The sequence below is a fragment of the Chinchilla lanigera genome, unplaced genomic scaffold, assembly GCF_000276665.1.
Source record: "Chinchilla lanigera isolate Chin_1 unplaced genomic scaffold, ChiLan1.0 scaffold00083, whole genome shotgun sequence".
In the NCBI taxonomy this organism is placed as follows: Eukaryota; Metazoa; Chordata; class Mammalia; order Rodentia; family Chinchillidae; genus Chinchilla; species Chinchilla lanigera.
Window position 1 is genome coordinate 9,187,963 of NW_004955484.1, and position 24,394 is coordinate 9,212,356.

Sequence of the window (24,394 nt, forward strand, 5' to 3'; positions counted from 1 at the left end):
TCCCTGGTTGTCCCTGCACATTCATATGCACACATTCCTAGCTTCTCCAAGAATGGCTGGTACAAGTGATACCAGAGGGACTTGTCTGAGTCATGACAGTCTAGGCCAGTGATGTTGAACCTGTTAGAGCTTTCAATGATACAAACAGCCTGTTGCGGCATGAATACCATAGTTTTGCCACCATTGGTCTAGGCCTGTGATTGACAGGTGGGTGGTGAGTATCCAGGTGGCCTGCAAGGCCAGCTCCTTTGCCCCTGCTGAATAGTTCTTCTAGGATTAATGGTTGTTTGGGGAGCCAGGTCCATACCTGAGAGGTCTGACTTAGGCTGAGGATTGTGGAAGAATGTAGTCAAGGAGGTGCAGAGTAGGGCAGGAGAGGAGACCAGTGCTGGGGATGGATCAAATCTATCAGATCTGTACCTCACCCCGTCCCTTTTTCACCCCAGTGGTGGGACTGTGGACAAGGCTCTGGTTCTGTCTGATCTCTCATTGCTAAGTCTGTAAAATGGGCATGGCTGGGAGGTCCAGCACAAAAGTTGCTCCTGATGTAGGACTGAGATCACTGCATGGTCTGTGTGTCTCCAGTTAGAGGGGTCTGGGTGAGGTCTCCCACCTGACCAGTGCCAGCTATTGAATGGAATGTCACTGGGGTCTGGAGAGGGAAAAGGGTGCTTGGCAACAGGGAAGTTGCTAAGCTAGGCTTCCCAGGGAGAGAAGCCATGTGGAGCAAAGGTGGAGACTGGGGCAGAGGAAGTTTTGTGCTATGTTTCTGGAGAGCTGTCAATGGGAGGTGACAGCTTGCTTGGGGGAGCCTCCCAGCAGCATGTGCCAGGTTCAGAAGGTTAGGGTGTGCACAGGTGTCTGGGGATGCCTGCTGCTCCAGTGCTTTGGAAGGGAGGGATCAGGTGACCAGGCTAGGTCAATTACAGTTAAGAATTTTACTTTTAAAAACCAGTAGAAGAAGCTGGGCATGGTGCCACATGGCTGTAATCCCAGCAATCAGGAGGCTGAGGCAGGAGGATCACCTTGAGTTCAAGGCCAGCCTGGAGTACATAGCAAGTTCAAGACTAGCCTGAACTGTATAGCAAGCCTCTGTCTCAAAAAAAGCAAAACACACACACACACACACACACACACACACACACACACACACGAAAGTAGAAGCTGGGTATGATGGAGTATGCCTATAATTTTAGCACCTAGGAGGCTAAGGCAGAAGAATTGCTGAAAGTTTGAGGCCAGCTCGGGCTACCTATAATTTTAGCACATCGGAGGCTAAGGCAGAAGAATTGCTGAAAGTTTGAGGCCAGCTCGGGCTACACAGTGAGTTCAAGGCCAGCCTTTGTCTCCAAAAAACAAAACAAAACGAAACAAACCCTACCAACTGAATAATCAAATGCTGTAACAACCCAAGTATTACTGGGCAAAGCACTTTTCTGCCACCAGTGCCTATTCTAGAAGTAGCTGTGGTTGGCCAGACTGGTAAGGATAAGGAAGAAGAGAACCCAGAGCAGGGGCTCATTCCAGATGCCTCAAGGTAAAGATGTTCACATTTTCTAGGCAAAAAGGCAGTAGGATCAATGGGGTAGATTTGGACTGGTGGCTTCTCCCAGCTGTGCCTTGCCTTCCCCTCTATCCCTTTTTGGGTTGCCATGGGAGAAAAGTAGATGTGAATGGCAGAGTGAGAGTGAAGGCAACAAGTTTCTCTTTCAGACTTGGGAGCTACAGAGGCTGAGACATGCATGTGGAACGTGTCCACTCTTGAGACTCCCTGACTGTATCCGGGAACACTGTTTTCTTGTTGGGTATAGCGAGAAGGGTGACATAGAGATCCCCTGAGCTTGTAGAGGGGTTGCAAGCTCCACCTATCCTTCTCTTCAAGCTGTTCAGGATTAAATTGGCCTTCTGGGCCACAAGAACCTCCAGGGAGGGCTTGGTCAGGAGGTAGTGTGGAAGTGGCCACAAGTACAACCCTTCCTAGCCGGGTGTGGTTGTGCATGCCTGTAATCTCAGCACTCAGGAGGCTGAGGCAGGAGGATTGCTGGAAGTTTGAGGCCAGCCTGGGCTATAAAGTGAGCTCAAGGCCAGCATAAACTGCATAGTGAGACCCTGTCTCAAAAAGAAAAAAAAAAAAAAAAAAAAAAAAGTGCAACCCCTTCTGATATTCCTCAGCAATCTTCTCATCACTATCCTTGGTACTGCTGTTACCACCCTGCTGTCCCACTTATCAAAACCCAGCAGTAATTCCTGCCATCTTCACTTACCTTCTCCTCCCCTAAATCACTCTGCAGTGATTTACTGGGCATGAGCACACACCAGAGCATACCTCTTCTAGTTTCTGAGTACCACAGTGATCCAAAAGTTCCTGTCCTCATGGAGCTTATGTGTCCTGAATTACATAGTATAGTTCTACAGAGAGAAACGACACAGGTGAAGGGACAGACAGGTGGGGTTGAGGAGAGGCCTTGGAAGAGAAGATGTCTGAAAAGAGGCCTGAAGGAAGGGTGGGAGTCAACCACTCGTTTCTAGGCTAGGAAACAGGGAAGGTCCCTGAGGGGAGGATGTAATTGGGGAGGAGAAGAATGGGAAAGGCAGGGAAGTAATGGTGAGGTGATCCCATAGGGGCCTCCCCAGCAGGGACTCTCACTGGAAGTGAGATAGCACCATGAGATGGCACACATGGGTTACTGAGGCAGGAGGATCAAAAGTTTGAAGCCAGTCTGGGCATCTTAACGACATCCTGTCTCAACATAAAATTTTTCTTAGAAAATAGCTCTGGTAGTATAGTTTAGTAGTAGAACAATTGATGTGTGAGGCTCTGAGTTCAATCCCTTATACTGAAACAAAGAAACAAACAAAAAAAGATTACTTTGGTTGCTGCATGAAGAATAGATGGGGGTGGACAGGGACAAGGACAGAAGTAGGGAAACCGGTTATGGAATACTCCTACCTGTCCTGCCTCACAACCCTTTGGCTGTGTCTCTCCTTCCTTTTTTCTCACCACTGTCCCTAAAGGTTTAGGAAAGCTCTTAGGATTGGTCTGTCTGCCTCTAGCCACAACCTAGGGAAGCCCTGTCTTTCCTCCCAGGCCACTCATTCACCCTCAGGTCCCTTTTCACTCACACTACTCTGCTGGTGTTCTGTATACTTCCTCATGCCTGCCATGTGCTGTGGCCCAGCTTAACATGGCCTTCTATGTTCAGGCCTAGTTTGGTCCCTGCTCCCCTGTATTCCCACAGTTTTGGTAATCTTTCTTTTATATGTCTGTGTGGCTTGCCTTCCCAACCCTGAGGCCCTAGAAGGCAGGGCCCATAATGTATTCTGCGCTAGATTAGACCTCAGTATGAATAGTACCTTGGGTTGGGGTTTCCCAACCTTGTCATCTTGTGGCACAGTTGTTATACTTGTGCTTGTGCTCTGGGGCCAGTATGCTAACGTGTGGCTGGGGAATTTACAGGGTCTTATTTTGGATGCCAACAGGGAGATAGAAATCAGGGTAGTAGCAGGACACAGTGACAGGGGAAAGGCTGGCCCCAGAGTTGGGTAGGAATGGGTACTTGGGGTACTGGGGGAGGTTCCGCAAGGTGAGTCCTCAACCTCTGCCCTTGCATTTCAGACTTGAAGTTGCACCTGCAGAGCACAGACTATGGCAACTTCCTGGCCAACGAGGCCTCACCTCTGACAGTGTCAGTCATCGATGACAGGCTCAAGGAGAAGATGGTGGTGGAGTTCCGCCACATGAGGAACCATGCCTATGAGCCACTTGCCAGCTTCCTGGACTTTATTACGTGAGTAAGCCCTGCAGTGCTGGGCAAAGTATCTATATGTACAGGAGCTGGCCCCAGTGTGGCTTAGACCAGCTGGCTTAGTGGCTCTGTCAGCTGTCAGACCTGATGATAAGCTCTGTCAGCCAGCTGTCATCAAGCACTGCCTTCTGAGTCCTCCTAGGCTTTGTAAGTAGACAAGCCATTCAACAACTCTGGACCTCCAGGTCACAACTTGTAAAGTGGAATCACCAGCTCCTTTCCCCCAGTGTTAGAGAAATTGGACTAGGGAAGACGGGAGTCGTTTTTTTGGTTGTTTTGTTTTCACTTATCGTGTAGCATCCACACTGAACACTGACCAGACCCAGCCTCCCAGGCTGATGTCAAGATTTAGGGTGTGGACCAAGCTCTGAAGAGACTGGCTGTTAGGATGGGGTATGCAGGTGCTCTGGCCCTGTCTGGGCTGAGGTCCTTTCTCCATCTGTTCTAACCATAGCTGTACGGTCAGAAGAGAGATTGGGTGAGGGTATGGATTGGTGAGGGTTGAGCACCTTGCTGCCTTTCCCAGTTCTGGCCCAAGCCTCCAGAAGCTCGGGTGGGCAGGTACCCCCTGTTTATAACCCTTAGCTTGACCAGTTTCTCTGTCATGATCCGTTAGGGGCGGAGGGTGGGGCCACTCTCCCTGCACTAAGTTCCTGGAGAAGCTGAGCCAAAGAGAGGACCCTGGGACCTGCAAGTTGGGCGAGAGTCTTGGACCAAGCATTCTCTGTACACCATGTGTGTCTGTGGGCACAGGGAGGTAGAGGGGTTCCCTCTGCTCAGGAGCCGTGAGTTCAGGACTTGGTGACAAAGAGATAACCCTAGGCCAGGTGGCTACTTCATGCAGGTGGTGAGCAGAGGCATAAGCATTGGTCAGTCTCTGTGAGTGTGCTCTGCATTGGTGGTGCGTGACTGGCATTGTGGGGAGGCATTTCCCCGCACTCTTCTGGGTGTTATCTAGCTTTTCTCATCCCTGATTATGGTGTTCCTACCCTTTTCCTTGAGAACAGTCACACCACCCTACTTGTGCCGGCTGGGATAGGGTTAGATGCCTGCCCCCTAGCCTGATTTCCACCTCTAGCAAGTATCCACCACTGGCACAGGATCTAATTGTTCAAATGGCGGCTTTAACCAGAGAGTTCCATCCTTGGGTAAGAGACACAGGCTGGAACACCTGAAGGGTTCAGGAAAACTGCTCAAGCTGGGAAGTGGGCCCTCTCCTGGCCACAGGCCTCTTTTGCCAGAGGCTTCTTGCTGTCCTTGCTGGGCCATACCCACAATGTTTGGTCCCTATTGGCACATTGATATACACCTACTGGGGTAGGAGGCTAGAGATAGAGTATATCCTGCTGTTGCATTTGGAAGATGGGTGTCACACTGCAGTATGACCCAACCCTTGGCCTCAGCCTATGTGTCCCCTGCTCCAAGACCCGAACCAAGGACATATCAGGAAGCCATCCATTTGTTGCTAGCGCTCAGTCTTTACCTTCAGCTTATTTGCACAAGGCTCTTTCAGCTTCCTAGTGAATGTTCTGGTCTTGCCAGCTAGGCAGGCCAGGGGACGCCTAACCCATGCCAGTGGTCAGAGGGTAGAAATCATCCTTCTTCTTGCCCACTTGCCCACCTGCCTGTGCATCTAACCCCTGGCCTGTCTTGATGTCAGCTGGCCAGGCCCTGAAACTAGAGAGGGCTCGGAGTGGGACTGAGACAGAGCAGCTGCCAGCTCTCTGCTGGAGGTTGGCTGCAAGCACCAAGTGTATTTAAAGCAGCCAAGCACTATCCTGTGGCAGGCTGTCTGAATCCATCACTTTCCCCGCCCCTTCCATTCATGGGTGATTGTGGCTTACGGCCTTCTTGTCCACTTACTCCTGCCCTCACTTGGGGAAAGCTCAGCGGCCACGTGTCAGCCTGTCTGAGCTTGTGGCTGCTTGTTCTCTGACCCCATAGTCTCCAGTGACCCGCTCCTCTGCTCTCCAGTTCAGCCATCCCCACTGATGGCTGCCGAAAGCCATGTCACCATCTGGAACTGCTCCACCCCTGAATGCTGAGTCAGGCACCCCTCTCTACCAACAGCCTTAAGATCTCCAACCCACTCTTTGGTCCCTTGTGGGGACATGGGTTCCGGACTCAGCAGGACACTGGCCTTGCTCCCCTGCTGCCCCTCGTCTTCACTTCCCACCCTCTGCAGCTGAGGTTCCCTGGTTCATCATTCTAGCTCTCTTCTGCCAACATCCGCAGCTCTCTTGGCCGCCCGACTTATGGTCCCACCCAGCTGGCAGCCCCCCAGCCCTGGAGGAGTCCCAGCAGCCTCCATCCTGGAGCTGCCCTGCCCCCACCTCCACTTCTGGGAGCAAAGCTGGAGAAGCTGGCTATTAGGGTGGAAGGGTTATCCCTGCTGCCAGACATGCATATGTACCCAGTCAGTTAGCTTCAGCTTGTCTTTGCCCAGTGGCCTCTTGCTGTCCCACCTCAGCATCCTGCAGCCCCCCACCGATGGTGAAAAGAGCATCTCCCTGTCTTAAACATAGCTTCTCCTGCCCCAGCCTCCTCTCTGGGCAGATGGCCCACTTCCTCCTCCACAAAGACAATAGAAGCCAGTACGCCTCTCAGCACTGCTTCTGCACTCTGCCCTTGAGCATCATTCCAGTGGAAGAAGCACCCTTCTTACGCTGAGGTCCTTTCACCAGTGTTTTGAGATCCCCTACCCTACTCTCTGGACCCTGAATGGCCACTCCTCTGCACTACTGTCTGAATAGCCACTTTCCCTTGAGCATCCTTCCCTTTAGTTCCTAACACCATTCTTGAAACTAACACCATTATAGACCCATCTTATAGGTCCTAAACTTTCACATTCCCTATATTTTCTGCCACCTGCACATCATCCTTCAAGCCTCTAGTCAACTTCCAGCAGTCCATCACTCTACAACAAGGCCCTGGCTTGGGTCACACCTGGCCTTCATGTAGCCATGGTCTGCAGGCCTGGATACTGGGTAGTGTCCAGCCCTCATCACTCTCCCCTCATGTTCTCTGATTTAACTCCTCCCTCCCTGGTTGTTCTTCTTACTCCAGTCTGCCCCATCTGGTCATCCTAGGTAAGAGAAGTATTGCAGAGAGAGATGAAAGCCTTCCTTTGCAATCTGTGCCGGGGTGCTCCCCCCGACTGGCAATTCACGGCTGGTTTCCCTGAGGAGGTAGCAACTTGGCTGAGGCAAAAAGTATTTTATGGAAAAAATTAGGAGAGAGGGATCCAGGTTGAGGGAACTATACATGTCAGTAGTGAGCATGCAGCTAGTGACCCTGTACCCCTACAGAAAGCTACCCTAGAAATGCCCAGGGGACATACCCAAAGAGGGGAGTGCAGTCCTCCAGGAAGTAGAAGCATCCATCAGAGACCTGTCCTGGGCTTTGGCTGTCCACAGACAAAGCTGGCTCAGCTGGAGATAGAGGTTGACTGTAGAGCTTACTTAGCTCCATTGTTCAGAGAGGCTCTGCCTTTGGAGCTGCCCCAGTATGGCTAGAACAGGCTTCTACAGGAGATACTGAGTTCCCTGTTCCTGAAGGTGTGCAAACAGAAGCTGGTCAAGGCCTTCTCTGCCCTTCTGTGTGAGACAGTATTCAGTGCTTGTGTAGGTTGCAGCCAGCATGCAGCCAACACACAAAGCCAGTACCTGCTCTGGGCCAAAATCAGTGCCAGGAAGGAAATGCATGGGTACAAGGTGATGGCGTAGGCAGAGCCTGGAGGGACCTGGGCAGCCTCAGCAAATGGAACTGGGGTCACAGGTGGCTGGCTTCTCAGCCACCTTCTCAGGACTCCAGAATCAGGTGAGGATGGGGACGTCATTTGAGAGAGTGGGTGGTCATAGTGGAGGCAGCTGCCTGGTAAGGGGCAGACAGTCTACGTGAACTAGGCCCTGCTAAAGTAGACTGCCAGTGTGGAGTCTTGAGATGACCAGTTCAATTTCATGGTGCTAACATATTAATATGTCATTGTACCAAGGGCTCGTGCTAGACCCATCCATTAACTTTCTGTGTGACTTGGGATAGAGCTTCTATTTGGGCATTTTGGCCTTGGAAGGGACCTTGATCTGGGTCATTCCATAATGTTTTACTATAGGAGAATTGGCACCAGAAGAGAAGCTGGGAGAGTTGCTTGTGGGAGAAGTGAGCCTGGTTTTTGGGGACTCCCAGGTGGGCCATAAAGGTGCTTGTTCTTGTACAAGTGAGCCCCTTTGGGAGGGAGCTGCCCCTCTGGCAGGGGGCTTCCCCAGTGTGTAGCACCTGCCTGCACCCTCAGTGCCTATTGACAGAGTGTGGGCATGGGAAATCTGCACCAACTTGGGGAGTTGAGGTCATATTTCTCCTGTGTCAGGTGTCTCACTGCCACCAGCTGGAGTGGGTGGCTACAGGAAGGGTTTGTTCCAGAACAGCGGCTTCAAGTGCCCAAAAGGCCAGTGATTATATCTGTCCTTCTTCCCAGGACATGTTACTCCCAACTTGGGCCCTGGTGGATCACAGAAAAACATCAGATTTCTGTGGGCTTTCCTTTCCTGACCTCCAGCCCTCACTGGCCACATCAAATCTGGTTTTTGGGTAGACTGCAGGGCTCTGCAGACTGGAGCCCTAGGCCTGCTGTGGGTTTTGAGTCCTGGGCTAGACCTTGCCCCTGCCTAAAGGAGAGCCAGCAGTAACAGTTACAGACTTCTGGAGGAGTACCCAGGGGGAGTACCCAAGAGCTCAAGGTCAAGGCTCAAATTAGGGGAAGGCCCAGTGGGCTTCTGAAAAGGAGCAAAATTTTAATGAGGTCAGAGCCTCACTAGCGCTTTCATGTGGCACACTTCACATATTCTGATTGCAGAGGGGAAACAAGACTTAAACAGGTGGTGTGCTGATACTGTGGTGGATATTTCTGTTTACTTTCTACCCTGGACAGGGCTCTTTAGGAACCTGATGTAACTAAGTATAGATGCTAGCAGCTTATGGTATGATGCTAGAACCCCTGGTGGGGACTGTGAGTACACAGCTGGCTGGGGTTAAACCCAGTCATCATGGTCAATGCCAAGCCTGCACAGGGCTGAGAAGGCTTGCCATTCCAGTAGGTGGCACCAAAGGGTGCAGTGGAGAGGAAAGATTCACTAGGGACTCCGAAGGCTTCTTAGAGAAGGTAGTTTCTTAAACTCTATCCTGAGCCCTTTGGGGATCTACATCATTTTGGAGGCATTGGGCAAGGGCGGTCCGATGGGCAGAGGAATACAGACTCCTCCACCCCTACCCCACAAGGGCCTCTTTGGCGTGGTGGGCAGTCGGCCATCCACTCCCCAGCTGTCTTCCCCAGGAGGGAGACGCTGACCAGCTGGAACCTCATTTTCTCCTATTGAGGCCAAATGAGGGGAAGAATGGTGAAGTGGCTCTCTGGGGGCAGGGAGGCAGCTGCTAAAGCCAGGCAAGGAGGAGGAGGGGTTCCCTGTCTGCTGAAGGCCTCAGCCTTGTAAGAAAGCGTATGGCTGGGCCATATCACCCAGGCCTGTCCTGCCTCCCATCTCCTAGAAAAAAAGCTTCTGACCCTCACCAAGCAGGGGCCTCTGCTGTAGAAACTTTGCAATTGGCCCAGAGGGAAGGAAGTGCTGGGCCTGGCACAGGATCATCCAAGTCAGTCCTGGCTTGGATAGAAGGGGGCCTTGGAAGGGGCTGAGTGGCATGATTGTGAGTGGTCCTTTACTTGGCCTAGCATTTCCTTCTATACCCTGCTAAGGCTTATAACAAGTGATGCTTAGGGGAACTAAAAAGGGGGGTGTTCTGCCCGCCTCCACATGTGCTGTCAGGGCTGAAAAGTGAATCACAGCTGGCCTGTTCCACATCACTAGAGGGACAGCAGTGAAGCCAGACAGCAGTGTCTTCCCACAAAGCTCTCCTCTGAGGCCGGCCAGGACCCTCAGGAGTGCCACGGCATTTCCTTTGAGCCTTAACCCCAGCCTTTCCCTCAACCTAAACAGTTACCCTGAGTTGTGGAAACAAGGAGGGGGAGGTTTAGACGGAGGAGACAAGCTTGTAGAGAGCTCTCTGAGAAAACAAGGCTAATGGAGAGTGTAGAGCCAGTGCATGGGGCGTTGGACATGGGTGGAGATATGTGGACAGTAGCTGTGGGAACAGAGTTCCTCTGCCTTATGTTGTGACAGAGCCTGGTTCTGGCGCCCTCTGGACCTTTCTGCCTTGACAGTGAGGCTAGTTGTTGTGAGATCACTCAGATAATGTGGGTGCAAGGGATGTGCCATTGTCTTTCTCCCTGTCTGAAGAATGTGAGAGCATAAAAGAACATCCTTAGGCTCAGGTGCAAGTCTTTGTGGCTGTCCTGGGGGTGTGATGGCTGCAGTGGGACTAGATGGGTGTAGGTGCAGTGTTGAAGGGTAGTGGGTATACCCCGGGGTATGTGAGATGCAGGAGGTGTCAAGGGCAGGAGGCTGTGCTGGCCAGAGAAGATGTAGACAGGAGCTGGAAGCCAAGGCACAAAGCTCTGGTGGGCTCTCTGCAGTCCTTCTATCCTTCCAGCTCTGTGGGACTGGGGAAACAAGGCTGGCCATATGGGCCTCTTGGCTTGCAGCTGCAAATGGGCTCTGCCTGAGGGCCTGAGTCTGGAGGGGGATGTCTCTTCTCAGTGCACATCCCGTAGCTGACCCAGCCAGACAGGGGATGGAGAGAGGGCAGCTGCCTGGCCCTGGGCCCAGGAGAGCAGAGGTCATAGCAGGGCGCCAGGCTGGGTGGGAGCTGAGGGAGTGAGCAGAAAGCAGGGGGAGTAGGGTTCAGGCCAGGACAGGAGCTGGAGCCTCCTCCTGCTGCCTTCCTGGAAGCCCCAGTGGGAGCACCCCAAATAGCCAGCCCTGGGCCACCACCTCCCTCCCCTTGTTCCCTTGGTACTGGAGACTGCCTCCTACCAGGGCTTTCCCTCACAGCCTCAGCACTGGGTGCTCATGATTGTGTCACAGGGTAAGAGTCTAGCTCTCCCTCACCCGGAAACCTGGATGAGACCTGTGCTCAGGGCACAACTCAGAGCTGCAGCCTCCACATAGCCTTCACCCTTCCGTGACCCCAGCCTGGCCTTTGAGGACATTCCCCTGAGGCCTCATGCAGCTGTCTTGTGCCCTGAGTTCATCCCTGGTTACAGGCTGAAAGATAATTGTGACTACTGCAGCCTGTGTCTGGGGCCCTCTCTCTTGGTTTCATCTCCCTCACCCCATCCCATAAGTAACTGCACAGAACTCTGCTCTAGCCCCTTTGGGCCCATGCCTTTTTTTGGAGTCAGACCTTTGTCCTTTGCTGAGTCTGAACTGGGCAACTCCACTCTCCCCAGCTCCATGGCCCTCTTTGCTGCCCATTGACTCTCCAGAGCTGATATCCTGGAGGGCACAGTCTAGGGGAGCCCAACCTGTGAAATCCCTGAGGCTCATCCAGGCTCCCCTGGCCTCAGCCCCTGGGGAGGAGAATGCTTTTCTTTTTCTGCAGTTGTGCATGTCTTCCTGACACAGGCCTTCATTCTAACCTCACGTCTCCACCAGCTCCTCCTTGGTATTTCCTGGAGAAGCTACTCCCCACTCCCCTCCCCATCCTTTCCTCTCTTCCCCCCAAGGAGGCAGTCTCCCTAACTCCCTGCTTACAAGGCGCTAATAGATCCTTGGTGCTTGAGATGAAGACCCTAGCCTGGACTACGCCCAGCCTCTAGCCCCCCATGCCCTGCTAGCAGCAGTGCCCTGCCAGTGGCTGTGCCCTTTCTCTCCCTCTGCCACTGCTGACCATGTTCAGTTCCTTGAAGGTGGCCTCACTCAGTGTATGCCTCCATGCCTTTGTGCATACTGTCCCCTCTTCCCAGAACACACTTTCATCTCCTTTTACCTCTCAGTCCTCTTACCTCTCAGGCTCCTGACCATACCTGTCTCCTGGCTAGACCGCCTGCCTAACTCCATGTGCCCATGGTTCTTGAGTCCTATTAAACATCATTCATACTGTGGGGGCATTCATTGTCTGTGTCCCAGACCCTCAGTGGGGCTTGAATCTCTGCAAGGGAGAGGCCATGTCTGTCTTACGCTTCTGGGGCTGGGGGTAAGAGTGAACACTTGAATTTGGGGAGGGAGCCACCCAAGGGCAGAGCTGTTAGTGCCTATCTGCACTATGGGCAAGCACACAGGTAGGGTCATGGGCATGATGCCGGGCCAGCCCTTCTAAGCCCCTACCCCATTGGGCTGCCCTGCTGTTGTCTGCCCCCCACAGTTACAGCTACATGATTGACAATGTGATCCTGCTCATCACGGGCACGCTGCACCAGCGCTCCATTGCCGAGCTTGTACCCAAGTGCCACCCACTAGGCAGCTTCGAACAGATGGAGGCCGTGAACATCGCACAGACACCTGCTGAGCTCTACAATGCTATTCTGGTGGACACACCCCTGGGTGAGCTGCTATAGTGGAAGTAGGAGCTGGTGGTATTTTAGCATCAGCTCTTCAATGTGGGTTTTGTGGACTGTGGGGGCAGGAGGGTTAGCCCGAGCCAGAAAATGAGACCTGCCCATTACTGTAGACCTTTGTCCTTCCCTGAACTCCCCCTTTTTTTCTCTCCTCCTTATTCCAACCCTACACTGTTCTCCTTTTCTATTGTTTTTGCTGGGCCAGACCCCCTTGATCTGACTTGAACTTTCTAACTTTGGAAATAGTCTGGTTTCTCAGGATACAGAATAAGAGAGCTGAACTCATAGAGAGAGGAGAGAGAAGGGCTTGGGTTCCTGGGAGTTCTGAGAGCTCTGACGGTGCCCCCAAGCAGGGCCAGAGTGGCTGGCTACCCATGATGCAGAGAAGGGAAGCAAACAGCATCACTTGCCTCCACCATGTAGGTCCCTGGGGCCAGGTCAGACAGTGTCCAGCAGGATGCAGGGTCCATGTTAGAGGCCAAGGAAGGGAGGGGAATCAGGAGCTTCCTGTAGGGCTCCGCCCAGGCATTGCTGGCTTCTGCTTGCCTAGGAGGCTGTAGAGGAGGCATGAGGTCTGTAACTAGCTTGTACACTTACAGGCAAAATTTTGAGCTCCAGGGTACCACTCCAGGAAGCCACCAGAGTTGAACCCAGAGCTCTAAGCAGAGAAGTCCAAGCTGTACCTGTTGACCTAGTCTCTCTGACTTTGCTAGTGACTCTGAGCCAGCTTTGGGCTATTTGTGGCTTCTGTAGTTTCTCCATCTGACAGACCACTGAGTCTACAGGCCCTCCAGGGGAGTGGGGGTGCTCTGTCCTACTCTGGCCTCTCTTTCTAGCCCCACAGTGGCCCCTTGGGTCACTGGTTCGTGCCCACCCAGCTGCCATACTCATTCCTTATCCTAAGGAGAAAGATGCTAATTTTTTAACTGTGGGCGTTAGGCACCAACTCCACAGCTGCCCCTGGAGAAAGAAGAATCTCATGGGCTCTTATGCAAGCCTGTCTTTGGCATGGTCTGAACTTGGGCCGGCCCCAGTGGCGATTAGATCATGTTATGGCTGGCCGCCTCCTTTATAAATCAATTTTAGAGCAAGGAGGCAGGAAAAGCTCAGGTCAGTGTGCATGGCCCAGAGTATTACTCTGCTACTTCCAAGGCAATATCTCAGGCTGGTTGGGGGTCCCCTAATAACTAGCTTAATGAGGCTTGTGGCAGTGGCCCTCTGTGTCCTAGAAGGTGGTTGAGCATCTGCAAGGTTCTTGCCTACGCCACTTGTGCACCCTTCACACCCATGTCTTTCCTCCCCAGCGGCTTTTTTCCAGGACTGCATCTCAGAACAGGACCTTGATGAGATGAACATTGAGATCATCCGCAACACACTCTACAAGGTAGAGCCCTGCATGAGCAGTGGGCAATTGGCCTGTTGGCGGGAGGTGATAAGGGGTAGAGTGGGATGGTGATTTATGTGAGGTGCTGGGACAACTGCTTCAGGCTTCTGTCCCGGAGGCTTATCCACTCTCTCTCTCGCTCCTGTGATGGGTGCAAGGTTGCCTGGAACAGGTTCTCCATCCTGTGTTGCCTGCGGCGGGCTCAGATAAGATCAGCAGGAGTGGCTGGCACTCTACCAGTTGGGCTGTCAGAGCTGGCTCCTAGACAGCCACTCCCTCAGCATCCAGGCGGGTCACAAGCCACCACCTGGGCCATAGCCGTTGGACCTACCTGACCTGAGCTGTTGCCAGTGAGGATAGGCATTTGAGTGGAGGCAGCAATTAGTTCAGTTATGGTGGGAGGGATCCAGTCAGGCATAGCCAGGTCTTTATGACCTTTTCAGGTTCCCAAGTTCAGAGCAAAACCACATCCCACTTGCCCTCATCCCTGTTCACCTTGTGCTTCATTCTGGGGTGTGGCATAGACTGATTGATCCCTGGGCATAGAGGGAGGGCTTGGGATTCCTGGGTTAGCACTGCCCTGGTTCAAAAAGAGTAAAAGTCACCAGTTCAGTGTTTTGGGATAGGCTGAGTCCTGGCTGTGGTGAGGTACTGAGCTGTTGTGGGATATATTCTGGAACAGGGATCCGCAGTGGATAGGCCTTGAAGGGGGGCACTGGGCAAGGGACCTATTGACCTGACCGAGAGACCTGCTGACCTAACCCCAAGAACATCTGTCTATCCAGTCTCCACAGTGAGGGTACTTTCCTCCCTTGTTGGAGCTAGCTGGCTAACATTCAGCTCAGCCTGAGCCTGGGCCCTCCAGAGGCCTGGCAAGTATGCAGTGTGAATGTACGCTGGTAGGTGAAGGGCCTGTCTGAGGTTGTGACAGTTGGACAGAGGAATAGCACATGCAGAAGGAAGGCATGGAACATGGGCCAGGTGGCAAGTGGTTTGCTGTGGAAGTACAGGTTCCATCTGGACAGTAGGAGAGAGCTTTGGAGGAAGAGGTAGCCACAGAGTCAGATCACCCTGGCACTTGAATGCCAGCCCAGAAGTTTGAACTTTATCCTGTAGGTAGCATGAGGAGTAAAAGTTTCCAGCAGAGTGGAGTATGCTCAGGAAGCCCCCACTAGGTGTGGTGTGGAGGGCAAAGGAGAGACAGGGAGGCTACCCACCATTTTCATTCTCCAGACTCTCCCAGCATCTTTAGGCACTATTGTCCTCATCTGTAAAATGAAGAAACTAAAGGCTCAGAGAAGTGGGATGGTTGTCTAAAGCCACGGTGACTTACTAGTCACTGGCAGTGCAAGGAATCACACCTGGCTCAGCTTGTTTGCAGAAGTGAGGACTCTTACCCACCCTGCTAACATGGAGGCAAGCCAACCCAGTAAGGGGAGGGAGAGACAGACAGACAGAAAATGTATGGTGGCATGCATACATGCACTCCCCCCCCACACTCCTTGTACTTCCACCCATTCAGCTGGCCTGTTGCCACATTCCGTGCCCCAAGACAGGGTAAGGGGTGCGGCTGTCCCCCCAGCCTCACCCACACCCTCACCGGGCCTAACTGGTTTTAACTGGAGTCACTGGCAAGAGCTGCCCAGGCACCTGCTCGTAAACACTGACCCAACACTGCAGGCCCTGTGCCAGGACTGCCTGCCTGGCAGGCAATGTCCCAGCCTGGTGGCCACAGATTGAAGATTAGATGGACCCTCAGCCGCCTGACAGGTGGGAAGTGTAAGTAGCTGGTGCAGCAACCGTGGGCTAGTAGACTCTAGGGGACAGGGTGGAGGTAGGGAGGTGACCTTGGTACCTGGGTCTTGCCAGTTTCTTTAGCTGCACTAGCCACTAGAAGGTCCTGTCCTGTCTGCCTCCCTAACCCTGGGGTCACACTTTCTAGGGTGCACATGGGTAGATACTAGGATATAGAATCCCAGGACTTGACTAGTGACCTTCCCCCTGCCCCGCAGTTAGGAACTGCAGGCCCCAAAGGGTACATCTTGGGATTTCTTTTTTTTTTTTTTTTTTGGTTTTTCTCCGGTACCGGGAACCGAACTCACGACCTTGCGCTTGCCAGGCAGGCGCTTTTGCCACTGAGCTAAATCCCCAGCCCCCATCTTGGGATTTCAATACAGTCAGCTTGCCTGGCCCCAAGGGAATGACTCCTGGAGGGACTGAGAAGCACCTCTAAATTGTGGTAGTGGGGATGGCAATTGTCTCTGACCCCAGGACCTCTGATTTCTAGCAGTCCTTTATGCTGGGCTCTACTCTCTATGCTGCTAATTCCTGAGCTGTCCAAATCTTTTGTTACCTGTAGTCACTCTCAAGCTCTACACTGAGGCTCAGCTTGTTTAATGTTGTTTGCTGGCCTAGGTCTGGGTCCTGGGTCTTGGAATCCTGGGTCTTGTCTCATCTCTTGCAACAGCAGAACCTGTGGGTCCAAGTCAGTCTGGAAAGCAGACCTCAGTGTGGAAAGCTTTTCATGCTTTCCAGCCCCCTCTTCCTACTCAGAAGAAAAGGCTCTTTCTATGGAGCCAGAGTTTCTAGAACCAAGCCACAAGATAGGTCCTGGGAGTCTGAGTGAGGCCCGCAGGACCATGATGGACAGGTGTGGGGAAAGAAGGCTGGTTGACTTTGTGAGTGAGAGGAAGCACCTGGAGTCTGAACTGACCTGTCCTTTCCTTGTGCTCAGCAGATTCAATTTACCTGGGCAGGAAGTACTTGTTTTCACTAGTAGCCTGTGTACCCAGCCATTGCTTTTTGACGCTGACGTCTACATAGGCAATAACCATCCTTCATCACAGACTGACCTGACAATTTGGTTCCTGCTCTGTGATGCCTAGGGGCAGCCTGTGGGGTAGGAGGAGGAGGTATTTTCCAAGGTAGGATGCAGCAATGGCCATTGAACACTTATTCCAGGTCATCTCTGTGAGTTCTCACGTGTAATCTTCCCTTAGTATCCCATAGGCATCAGTTGTTCTGAGGCTGAGGAAGGGGAGGTTTAGGGAGATTTAGGGGAGAAGACAGAGGTCACTCTGAGCAAGTCCTCTGTGAGAAGAGGCAATTGGGAACATGCACCCTGAAGCAGGCAGTCAGCTGTTCTGTCACTCCCAATTGGGAGGCAGCAGGCTACTGCTGCTTGGCTGATTAACTGTTAGAGTCTGTGATATTTCAGGGGCTTTGCTGTAGAAATCCCTTGGCCAGTCCCTACCATGAAAGGGGCTGGGAAAGGAAGGAGGAAGCTGTGAGTAGGGGGCTAACAAGTCTTGCAGAGTCTGTCTGCTCGCATTGAGCAAGCTCCATGCTCTACACAGGCCTACCTGGAGTCCTTTTACAAGTTCTGCACCTTACTGGGCGGGACCACAGCTGATGCCATGTGCCCCATCCTGGAGGTGAGTATCTGCCCACACTCTTGCCTGCTGGTCCCCCCTAGTCCTGGCCTGGTAGAAGCTCTGCCAACTGGCTCAGCCTTTTTTTTCTCTCTTCTTGCCTGTGCACTGCCCTGCAGTTTGAAGCAGACCGCCGCGCCTTCATCATCACCATCAACTCTTTCGGCACAGAGCTGTCCAAGGAGGACCGTGCCAAGCTTTTCCCGCACTGTGGACGCCTCTACCCTGAGGGCCTGGCTCAGCTGGCTCGGGCTGATGACTATGAGCAGGTCAAGAATGTGGCTGATTACTACCCGGTGAGTTCCCTGCCTGGCAGAATGGTGGGTGGCCATATTGGATCATGCACCCCCTCCCCTCAGCACCCAGCACCCTGTTTGTGCTTATGTTTCTAACTGTTCCTGGCCAGGAGTACAAGTTGCTTTTTGAGGGTGCAGGCAGCAATCCTGGAGACAAGACCCTGGAGGACCGATTCTTTGAGCATGAGGTGAGCACAGGGCCTGCCCAGCATAGGAAGTAGTGCTAAGACCTGACTCTAGACTCACCCCCCTGTACACCACGCCTGCCTTGTCCACAGGTGAAACTGAACAAGTTGGCCTTCCTGAACCAGTTCCACTTTGGAGTCTTCTATGCCTTTGTGAAGCTCAAGGAGCAGGAGTGTCGCAATATTGTGTGGATTGCAGAGTGCATTGCGCAGCGCCACCGCGCGAAGATTGACAACTATATCCCCATCTTCTAGCATCCTCACCCAAGACTCCCAAGTGTCCTGTGTCTGTCTGTGTGTGCTGTGATGAAGCCCATGGCTCACCTGCCTACCCTGGGGGTGGGTAGCACATTGTCCTAGGGGCTGTACAGCTTCCCTGACAACCCCCCCCCACAACTCTTAGGTCTGAAAAGAGCTGGGCACTTCTCCCTGACCAAGAATGGACCAAGACTCCCTCAGAGCAGTGAGGCCCCATCAGCCCTATGTTTACAGCCACTGACATGTCTGAAAAGCATGTGGTTACTTTCATGTCCCTCCCTAACCTGAGAACCCTGGGGGCAGTAAGAGCCTCCTTTCCCAGAGTCGTGGCCCATGGGAAGGATAGAGTATGTATATCCTTGGGGCACAGGGAAAGTAATTCTCCCTCAGCTCTGGACCTGAGACAATAAAACTGCCCTCTCTAAGCCCGCTGTCTTTTGCTTCCTTTGGGTCCTGGTAACCCTGTCAGGTCCCCACCTTCCCTCATGAGAGCACAGGGACGAACTCAGCAGCCCAGATTCCTGAGTCGGGATTACCTAGGAGACAGCCCCTTCCTCTGCTGGAACTCAGATGCAGAGACAGGCCTGCGGAGCTGGGTTCTGGGGGCCTCCAAGACTCTTCATAATTTCACTGAGCCCTACAACTCTCCATGATCACGAGATCATAGAGAGGATCATGGTATCCTCATTTCATTATGAGGAAATCCAGGCATAGGTATAAATGATTTGCCTGGGGTAAATGGAGGATGGAGTATGTGAACTAGAGTATGTCAGGGGAGCCCAGTCAGGCCTGAGCCCAGAGCCCTGGTCGTGATGCTGAGCCCCATGAGTTCTTCATCTCTGCCATACAGCACACCCTATCACCCAGATAACCAGGCAGTCCCCCCCCCCTGCAAACACTGCAGCTCCTGCATTCTAGGAGAAATAAAAATTTATCTTTATTTAAAAAGTAGCAATCAGGCAAGTAGGGTATGCAGCTTCCCTGTGGGTTGAAAGTGGGAAGTTGGGGTCCTAAGTCTTGAGCCAGTCAAGAGGCAGTTGGAATTTACCCTGGAATTGTAGCACTGAGACATTGGTGCTGAGAAACAATCCTGAGGGGGTCCCCGGCCCACCCAGTCACTCCTTAAGTTTGCAGAGACGCTGTCTACAGAGTCCTGACAAAGCCTGCCGCTAAATCCTGCACAAAACTCCCCATCCAGATGGATTTTCCAACCTGCAGGGTAGAGTGTTGTGCTCAAGAGGGTCTGTGTGGGCTCATGAAGCAGTAGAAACCCAGAGCTCCCTGGAAATCATCAGCCTCCTGGGCCTAGACTGGGCATTGGGAGTGGGAGGCTGAAGTTTGTCAGGCTAGGCTCTGGGGTAGAGTTGGGGGCTCAGAATGACCAGGGGAGAGCCAAAGGCTCATAGAGTGACCTGTGCTAGAGCAACTAGGTCATGTATGCGCATGGCTCACCAAGCCACCTCTGGGGAAGGGCCTGGGTTTAGGTTTGGGTCTCCTCAGTTGCATCCTGGGAAAGAGTAAGGCCAGGCTGGCCAGGCCGCAGTGCTCGGGGCAGACAGGGACTAATGAAGAAGGTCTGCAGGAAGCGGCGTCGCAGGCTCTCTGGCAGGTAGTAGTGGATGAAATACATGAGCCCCACACCACGGCCTGGGTAATAGCGGCGGCGAGGCTGAGCTGCCAGCAGCGCATCAGTGATGGCATCTGTAACTGGGCTGAGGTCAGGTAGCGCCTTGCGGAGTGAATTCAAGAATTGCCTGTGGGAGTGCTCAATGTAGTCTTCGCCATAGGCCTGCAGCAGCTCTCGGGGCAGGTTGGCCAACAGTAGTTGTTTGCGTTGTTCCCAAATGTTCACATTTGTAACTGACTCTGGGGAAGGAGTGGCAAGGTTAGAGGGCAGTCAGCTAGGGGAGCCCGAGGCCACTGGTCTATTTAAACTGGCCTCATCTGCAGCCAAAGTTCTGCCTTTTCTTCAGACCTACCGCTGTCCTCATAAGATCATGCCCACCACCTCATTTCCCAGCCCCAGGCCCCATGCTTGATCCACCCCTAATCCTCACCTGTCTTGAAGCAACCAGGCTGGATGACGCTGACCTTGATCCCCCAGGGAACAAGTTCAGAGCCAAATAAGTCCATGAGTAGCACTATGGCTGCCTTGGAGGTTCCGTAGGCTGCCAAGCATGGATATGGCATGTCTCCTGGGGATAAAATGAGGGATGAGGCAGATTAGCTGTGGCCAGGAGCTCCCTAAACTCTCCAGCACCCCCACAGCAGCTCCTTTTCTACTGTAGAGGGGGATGGCACTCACCTGCTGGACTGCCCACTGTCACGATGCGACCCCTTGAGCGGCGCAGGAGTGGCAGAAGGCCCTTGGTCAGCTCAAGTGCACCAAAGAAGTTCACCTCCATGCAGTTGCGGAATGTGGCCACTGGAGACAGCTCCACATCAGCCACTATGTCATTTAAGCCTGCATTGTTGACCAGGCCCCACAGCCCTGAGGGCAGAGAATAAGGGAGTGAAGCTTCAGGTCAGCCCAGAGGAAAATCCTGCAAACCCTCCCCTTTCGCACCTGCCTGGCCATACCCTCCCCCAGGGAAGCCATGCCTCACCAGTGCTCATGGTGTGGGCCTTGGTGAACTCCAGCACACGGCTGATGTCCTCTGGCTTCATGAGGTTCATCTGCAGCAGCTTTAGGCGAGGGGAACAGCAGGCACGCAACTCTAGGGCACCGGGGCTATTCAGGTCCAACACAGTGGCCAGCACCATGAAACCCATGGCATCCAGTTTCTTGACTGCCTCGTTGCCAAAACCAGTGTCACAGCCTAGTCAGGGCAGAGCAGAGCAGTCAGTGACTCCCGCAGTGGTCCAGTGCAGCCCAAGACAACTCAAAGATCACCAGGGTGAGGGTGAAATCCAGGGCCCTGCACTCAGTGCAGCAGAAGTCGTGAGCCTGCCCTCCTTCCCTCTGCCCATCTCTGGCAGACTTTGCCCGTCTTAGCTAAACCTTGGGCATGAACTCTGAAGCTGTCATCTCCTTGGACTCCCCATGGCTAACCCATCAAAGATGGTTTATATATAATCCTTACTTAAAGATGAAACTGAGTCCTAGTAATACTAATTTGATTCCCAAAGTCACTCAGCGAGCACAAAGGTCAAGACTATCCCAGGTAGGTCAGAAACCCAGCCCATTCCTGATGTCCTCCCTGCATGATTTAGGCCAGAGCTCACATGCAGTGTTACCCTTCCTTTCAGAGTGCCCTTGCCCTTCCTTCCTTTACCTGGACACTGAAGTAGCCTCCTTGGTAGTCCTGTTCAATCACCACCCCCCCCATATATATCCTTTACCTGCGCAGCCAGAGGGATCTTTTTAAAACTGACGGGCTAGGGACATAGCTCAGCTGCACAGCGCCTGCCTGGCAAGGGTGCAATCGTGAGCTTGATTCCAGGTACCAAAAAAAACAAAAACAAAAAACCCCAAAAACAACATTGTGCTACTGAAAATTTTCCAAAACTCCCTTCAAATGTCAGGACAAAGCCCAAGCTTTCTGATACCATCATTCAGGCCCTGTCCACCCTGAGATTCCACCTCCCTTCCCAGCCTCAATACCCTCTACTATTGTTGCAGGCCCTGGGCAAGCAGAAAGCCCCAGCTGGGCATGGTGGTGCATGCCTGTAATCCCAGCACTGGGGAGGCTGAGGCGGGAGGATCATTTTGAATTTGAGCCCAGCCTGGGCTTCAAAGTGAGCTCAAGGCCAAAAGGAAGGAAGGAAGGAAGGAAGGAAGGAAGGAAGGAAGTAAGTAAGTAAGTAAGTAAGTAAGTAAGTAAGTCCACCTCACTCCAGACCCCCTATCTTTGGAATTCCAATCTGTGACAACAATGGGGTATTTTCTGAGCTGCAGGTCACTTGCCCCAAGGACAGTGGCCTGGTGGTGGAAGATGAGAATAGACCTGCATTTGAATGCCTTCCCACATCCACCTTGAGCCTGCCACAGCTCTGTTACAATTCTTGGAGCCTTACTTTCTGGCCTTTGGAATGCAGAGAGAACCACCAGGCAGGGTTGATGCAGGGGTCCATGTACCTGATTAAGCCCAAGCTTTCTCAAGGTTTCTGTTCTGATCCTGATTCTGTGGGTAGCCAGTAAGAGGAGGGGGAGGGCCAGGGGAGGGGAGGGAGGAGGCTCTCTGGAGTACCAGCCACCAGCTCTGAGGTCCTGCTGAGCAGAAAAGCTGCAGAGCAGCTCTGTACCCAACTCCTGGACACTCAGCACCCCTCCCACCTCAGCTCTACCCCCTCTGCTGAGGCCCAGAGCAAAGCTGAGCAAGGGGCTTGGAGCTGGCCTTGTATGGCTGGGGACTGCCAGCCTGTGCTAAGAGGTCTTCTTCAGGCAAGTCTGCTGGGGAAGGTGAGTGTGTGTTGTGTGTGTACTCATGCACAGATGGGTGTGCCTCAGCTCCCTCCCAGAGCAGACAGACTCTCTACAGGGAAATTAAGGCCTCCCAGAGCCTCAGCTCTGGAGTCCCAACATAGTCACCCACACTTTACACACCCTCAGATACCTGTACATACCTCCAACCTGCCTGGATGTTTTCACAGGGGCTTAATTCCTGCTACCCATCAGCGCAAGGTGTGCAAGTGCATGCACACAGGGTATCCAGCCACAGTCCAAACCCCAGCCCCATGGCTGAGTTCTTGAAGTGGCCTTGGCAAGCAGTTCTTAGGGAGGGTGGGCAGCATAGGGCAAGCACAAGACAGTGCTCTTAGCAGGTGTGGTGATTGAGAAAACCCCAGAGTTTTCAGGCATTGGGAAGCTACAAATACACTGGTGATGTTAACATAGGGGTGGGCTGGGCAGCCCTCTTCCTACCCTCACACTCTGAGCATTGCAACCACAGATGGAGGAAGTCCTTCAGCTGGCCTGGGTCCTGCTAAGGCAGCTCACGAATTAGATAGTAGAAGGGGATCTGCCCTGTCCTGAGGGAGGGAAGCTCCCATATCCCAGTCCTTGCTTCATACTGGGAGGATCTGGCTTTCCTTCCTCAAACCCTTGAAACTGAGGTTCCCTGAAACTTCACACTGCACCCCGAAATGGGTCTATCCCGTTAACCTGAGCCTGTTTCATCTCCTTCCTCTCTGCTGAAGCCTAAAGTCCTCGTGCTACCCTCATACACCATCCCCCACATCAGCACCACTTGGCTTCTTAACTACCATTCAAAGGCCCTTCCAAGGAAACCTCACATCCTACCACACTCCTGAACTAAACTGCTTATTGACTGTCCCCTCCCCAGGCAAGATTTATTCTTACCTTAAGCCTTTGTCCCACACCCTTTCTTTGATCCATCTGTCTCCACACATCCTTCAGCTCAAGGATTTCCCCTTGAAGTTCTCCTAGCCCCATCTGATTGTGCAGGGCCCCCTACTGGATTGAGGTCTTTCAGAGGCCAGTTTGCGGGCTGTCCCCAGTCCAGGATCAATGCAAGGGCAGAACTCAGAGCACCTGTCCAAAGCTAGGGAGGCTGGGGGAGAAACTAGGCCACCCCTCCCCCCATGCAGTGGACCAGTGCCCCCTGGCCTTTCTCCCCCTCCCCATTTCCGGCTGGGTCTCCAGCCCCCCTTCCCCTTCCCTCGCTCTGGTGGCAGATTTATCCCCAGCTCCAGACAAAGGGAGCTCAGCCAGGCGGCCAGAGGCACCTGAGTGCAGCTCTCCAAGATCTGTTTCCTGGGTACTGAGGACCAAGAGGGATGGGAGCGAGGCGCTGAGTGCAGGCTATGGACTGCCGCCTCAGCAGTTTGGCAGTGGCTGGCTGGACCCCAGAGGCAGCTGAGTGCCCCCCCGGTCACCAGGAGCTTTTCTGAACTCCAAAGATTGCAGCCAATTGGAGGTGGGGGAGCAGCTCCTCATGTAAACTCCTTTACTCTGGCCCCAGGGAATAGAATACAGGGTGTTCCATATAGGGATGTCAGGCAGAGTTGAAAGGATGACGACTCCATCTCAGGTCTTCCCAAGTCCCTCAGAGCACTGTCCCCTGCCTCATGCCTGCTCTCCCCATCAAACCCTAGGAGATTCCCCTTTTCTCCGCACCACATTTCCTCAGAGCACCTGCCCACTGCAGACTACACTTTGCCTCCAATAGTCGTCCAGCGGCAGGTAGTTTAGCCGGACTTGAGGTGCCCGGCACTTCCTATTTGGCTTCTCCCTTGCATCCAGGGGAAGGGGACTCCTTTATGCTGCGCTGGGGAACCCGCCTTGGCCATGCCCCTGGAGAGCCCGCTAGGGTGTGCGGTCCCGCCCTCGAGCCTGGAGTCCCCGCGCTCCGCGCACTCACCGGTGATGAGCACCGCGCGAGTGGCCACGGGCAGGCGCGGCGGGCGCGCCAGGCGGGACAACGTGATCCAGCCGGTGGCAGCCAGAACGGCGAGTGCGGCCAGTGGGGGCAACAGGCGCTGGCACAGCCAGTCGAGCGCGGCCAGCAGCGCCAGTGCCGCCAGCAACGGGCTGCCCAAACGTAGGTCTGCGCGCAGCAGCTGCAGCAGCGCTCGGGCCGCAACGAGCAGCCAGGCGCCGCCCGACGGCCAAGGCCAGCGCTCCAT

At 53.4% G+C, this 24,394-nt stretch overlaps 2 protein-coding genes across 2 annotated transcripts in view; one reads left to right on the top strand and one right to left on the bottom strand.

Moving 5' to 3' along the window:
- The window catches only part of Atp6v0d1 (ATPase, H+ transporting, lysosomal 38kDa, V0 subunit d1), a 38,755-nt gene extending 20,524 nt beyond the window's left edge, over window positions 1–18,231 (top strand). The window contains exons 2-8 of the mRNA XM_005403648.2: window positions 3,617–3,788; window positions 12,060–12,238; window positions 13,557–13,636; window positions 16,993–17,070; window positions 17,187–17,363; window positions 17,474–17,551; window positions 17,642–18,231. Coding sequence (XP_005403705.1) covers window positions 3,617–3,788; window positions 12,060–12,238; window positions 13,557–13,636; window positions 16,993–17,070; window positions 17,187–17,363; window positions 17,474–17,551; window positions 17,642–17,803 — 926 coding nt within the window. The 3' untranslated portion in view covers window positions 17,804–18,231. The remainder of the gene's footprint in view (window positions 1–3,616; window positions 3,789–12,059; window positions 12,239–13,556; window positions 13,637–16,992; window positions 17,071–17,186; window positions 17,364–17,473; window positions 17,552–17,641) is intronic.
- A 487-nt stretch (window positions 18,232–18,718) lies between these two features.
- Hsd11b2 (hydroxysteroid (11-beta) dehydrogenase 2) lies at window positions 18,719–24,394 on the bottom strand (the record flags this gene model as incomplete). Its single annotated transcript, XM_005403649.2, is given in 5 exon segments — window positions 18,719–19,672; window positions 19,864–20,001; window positions 20,112–20,297; window positions 20,413–20,625; window positions 24,130–24,394. Coding segments are annotated over 5 exon segments (1,188 nt in total). The 3' UTR covers window positions 18,719–19,286.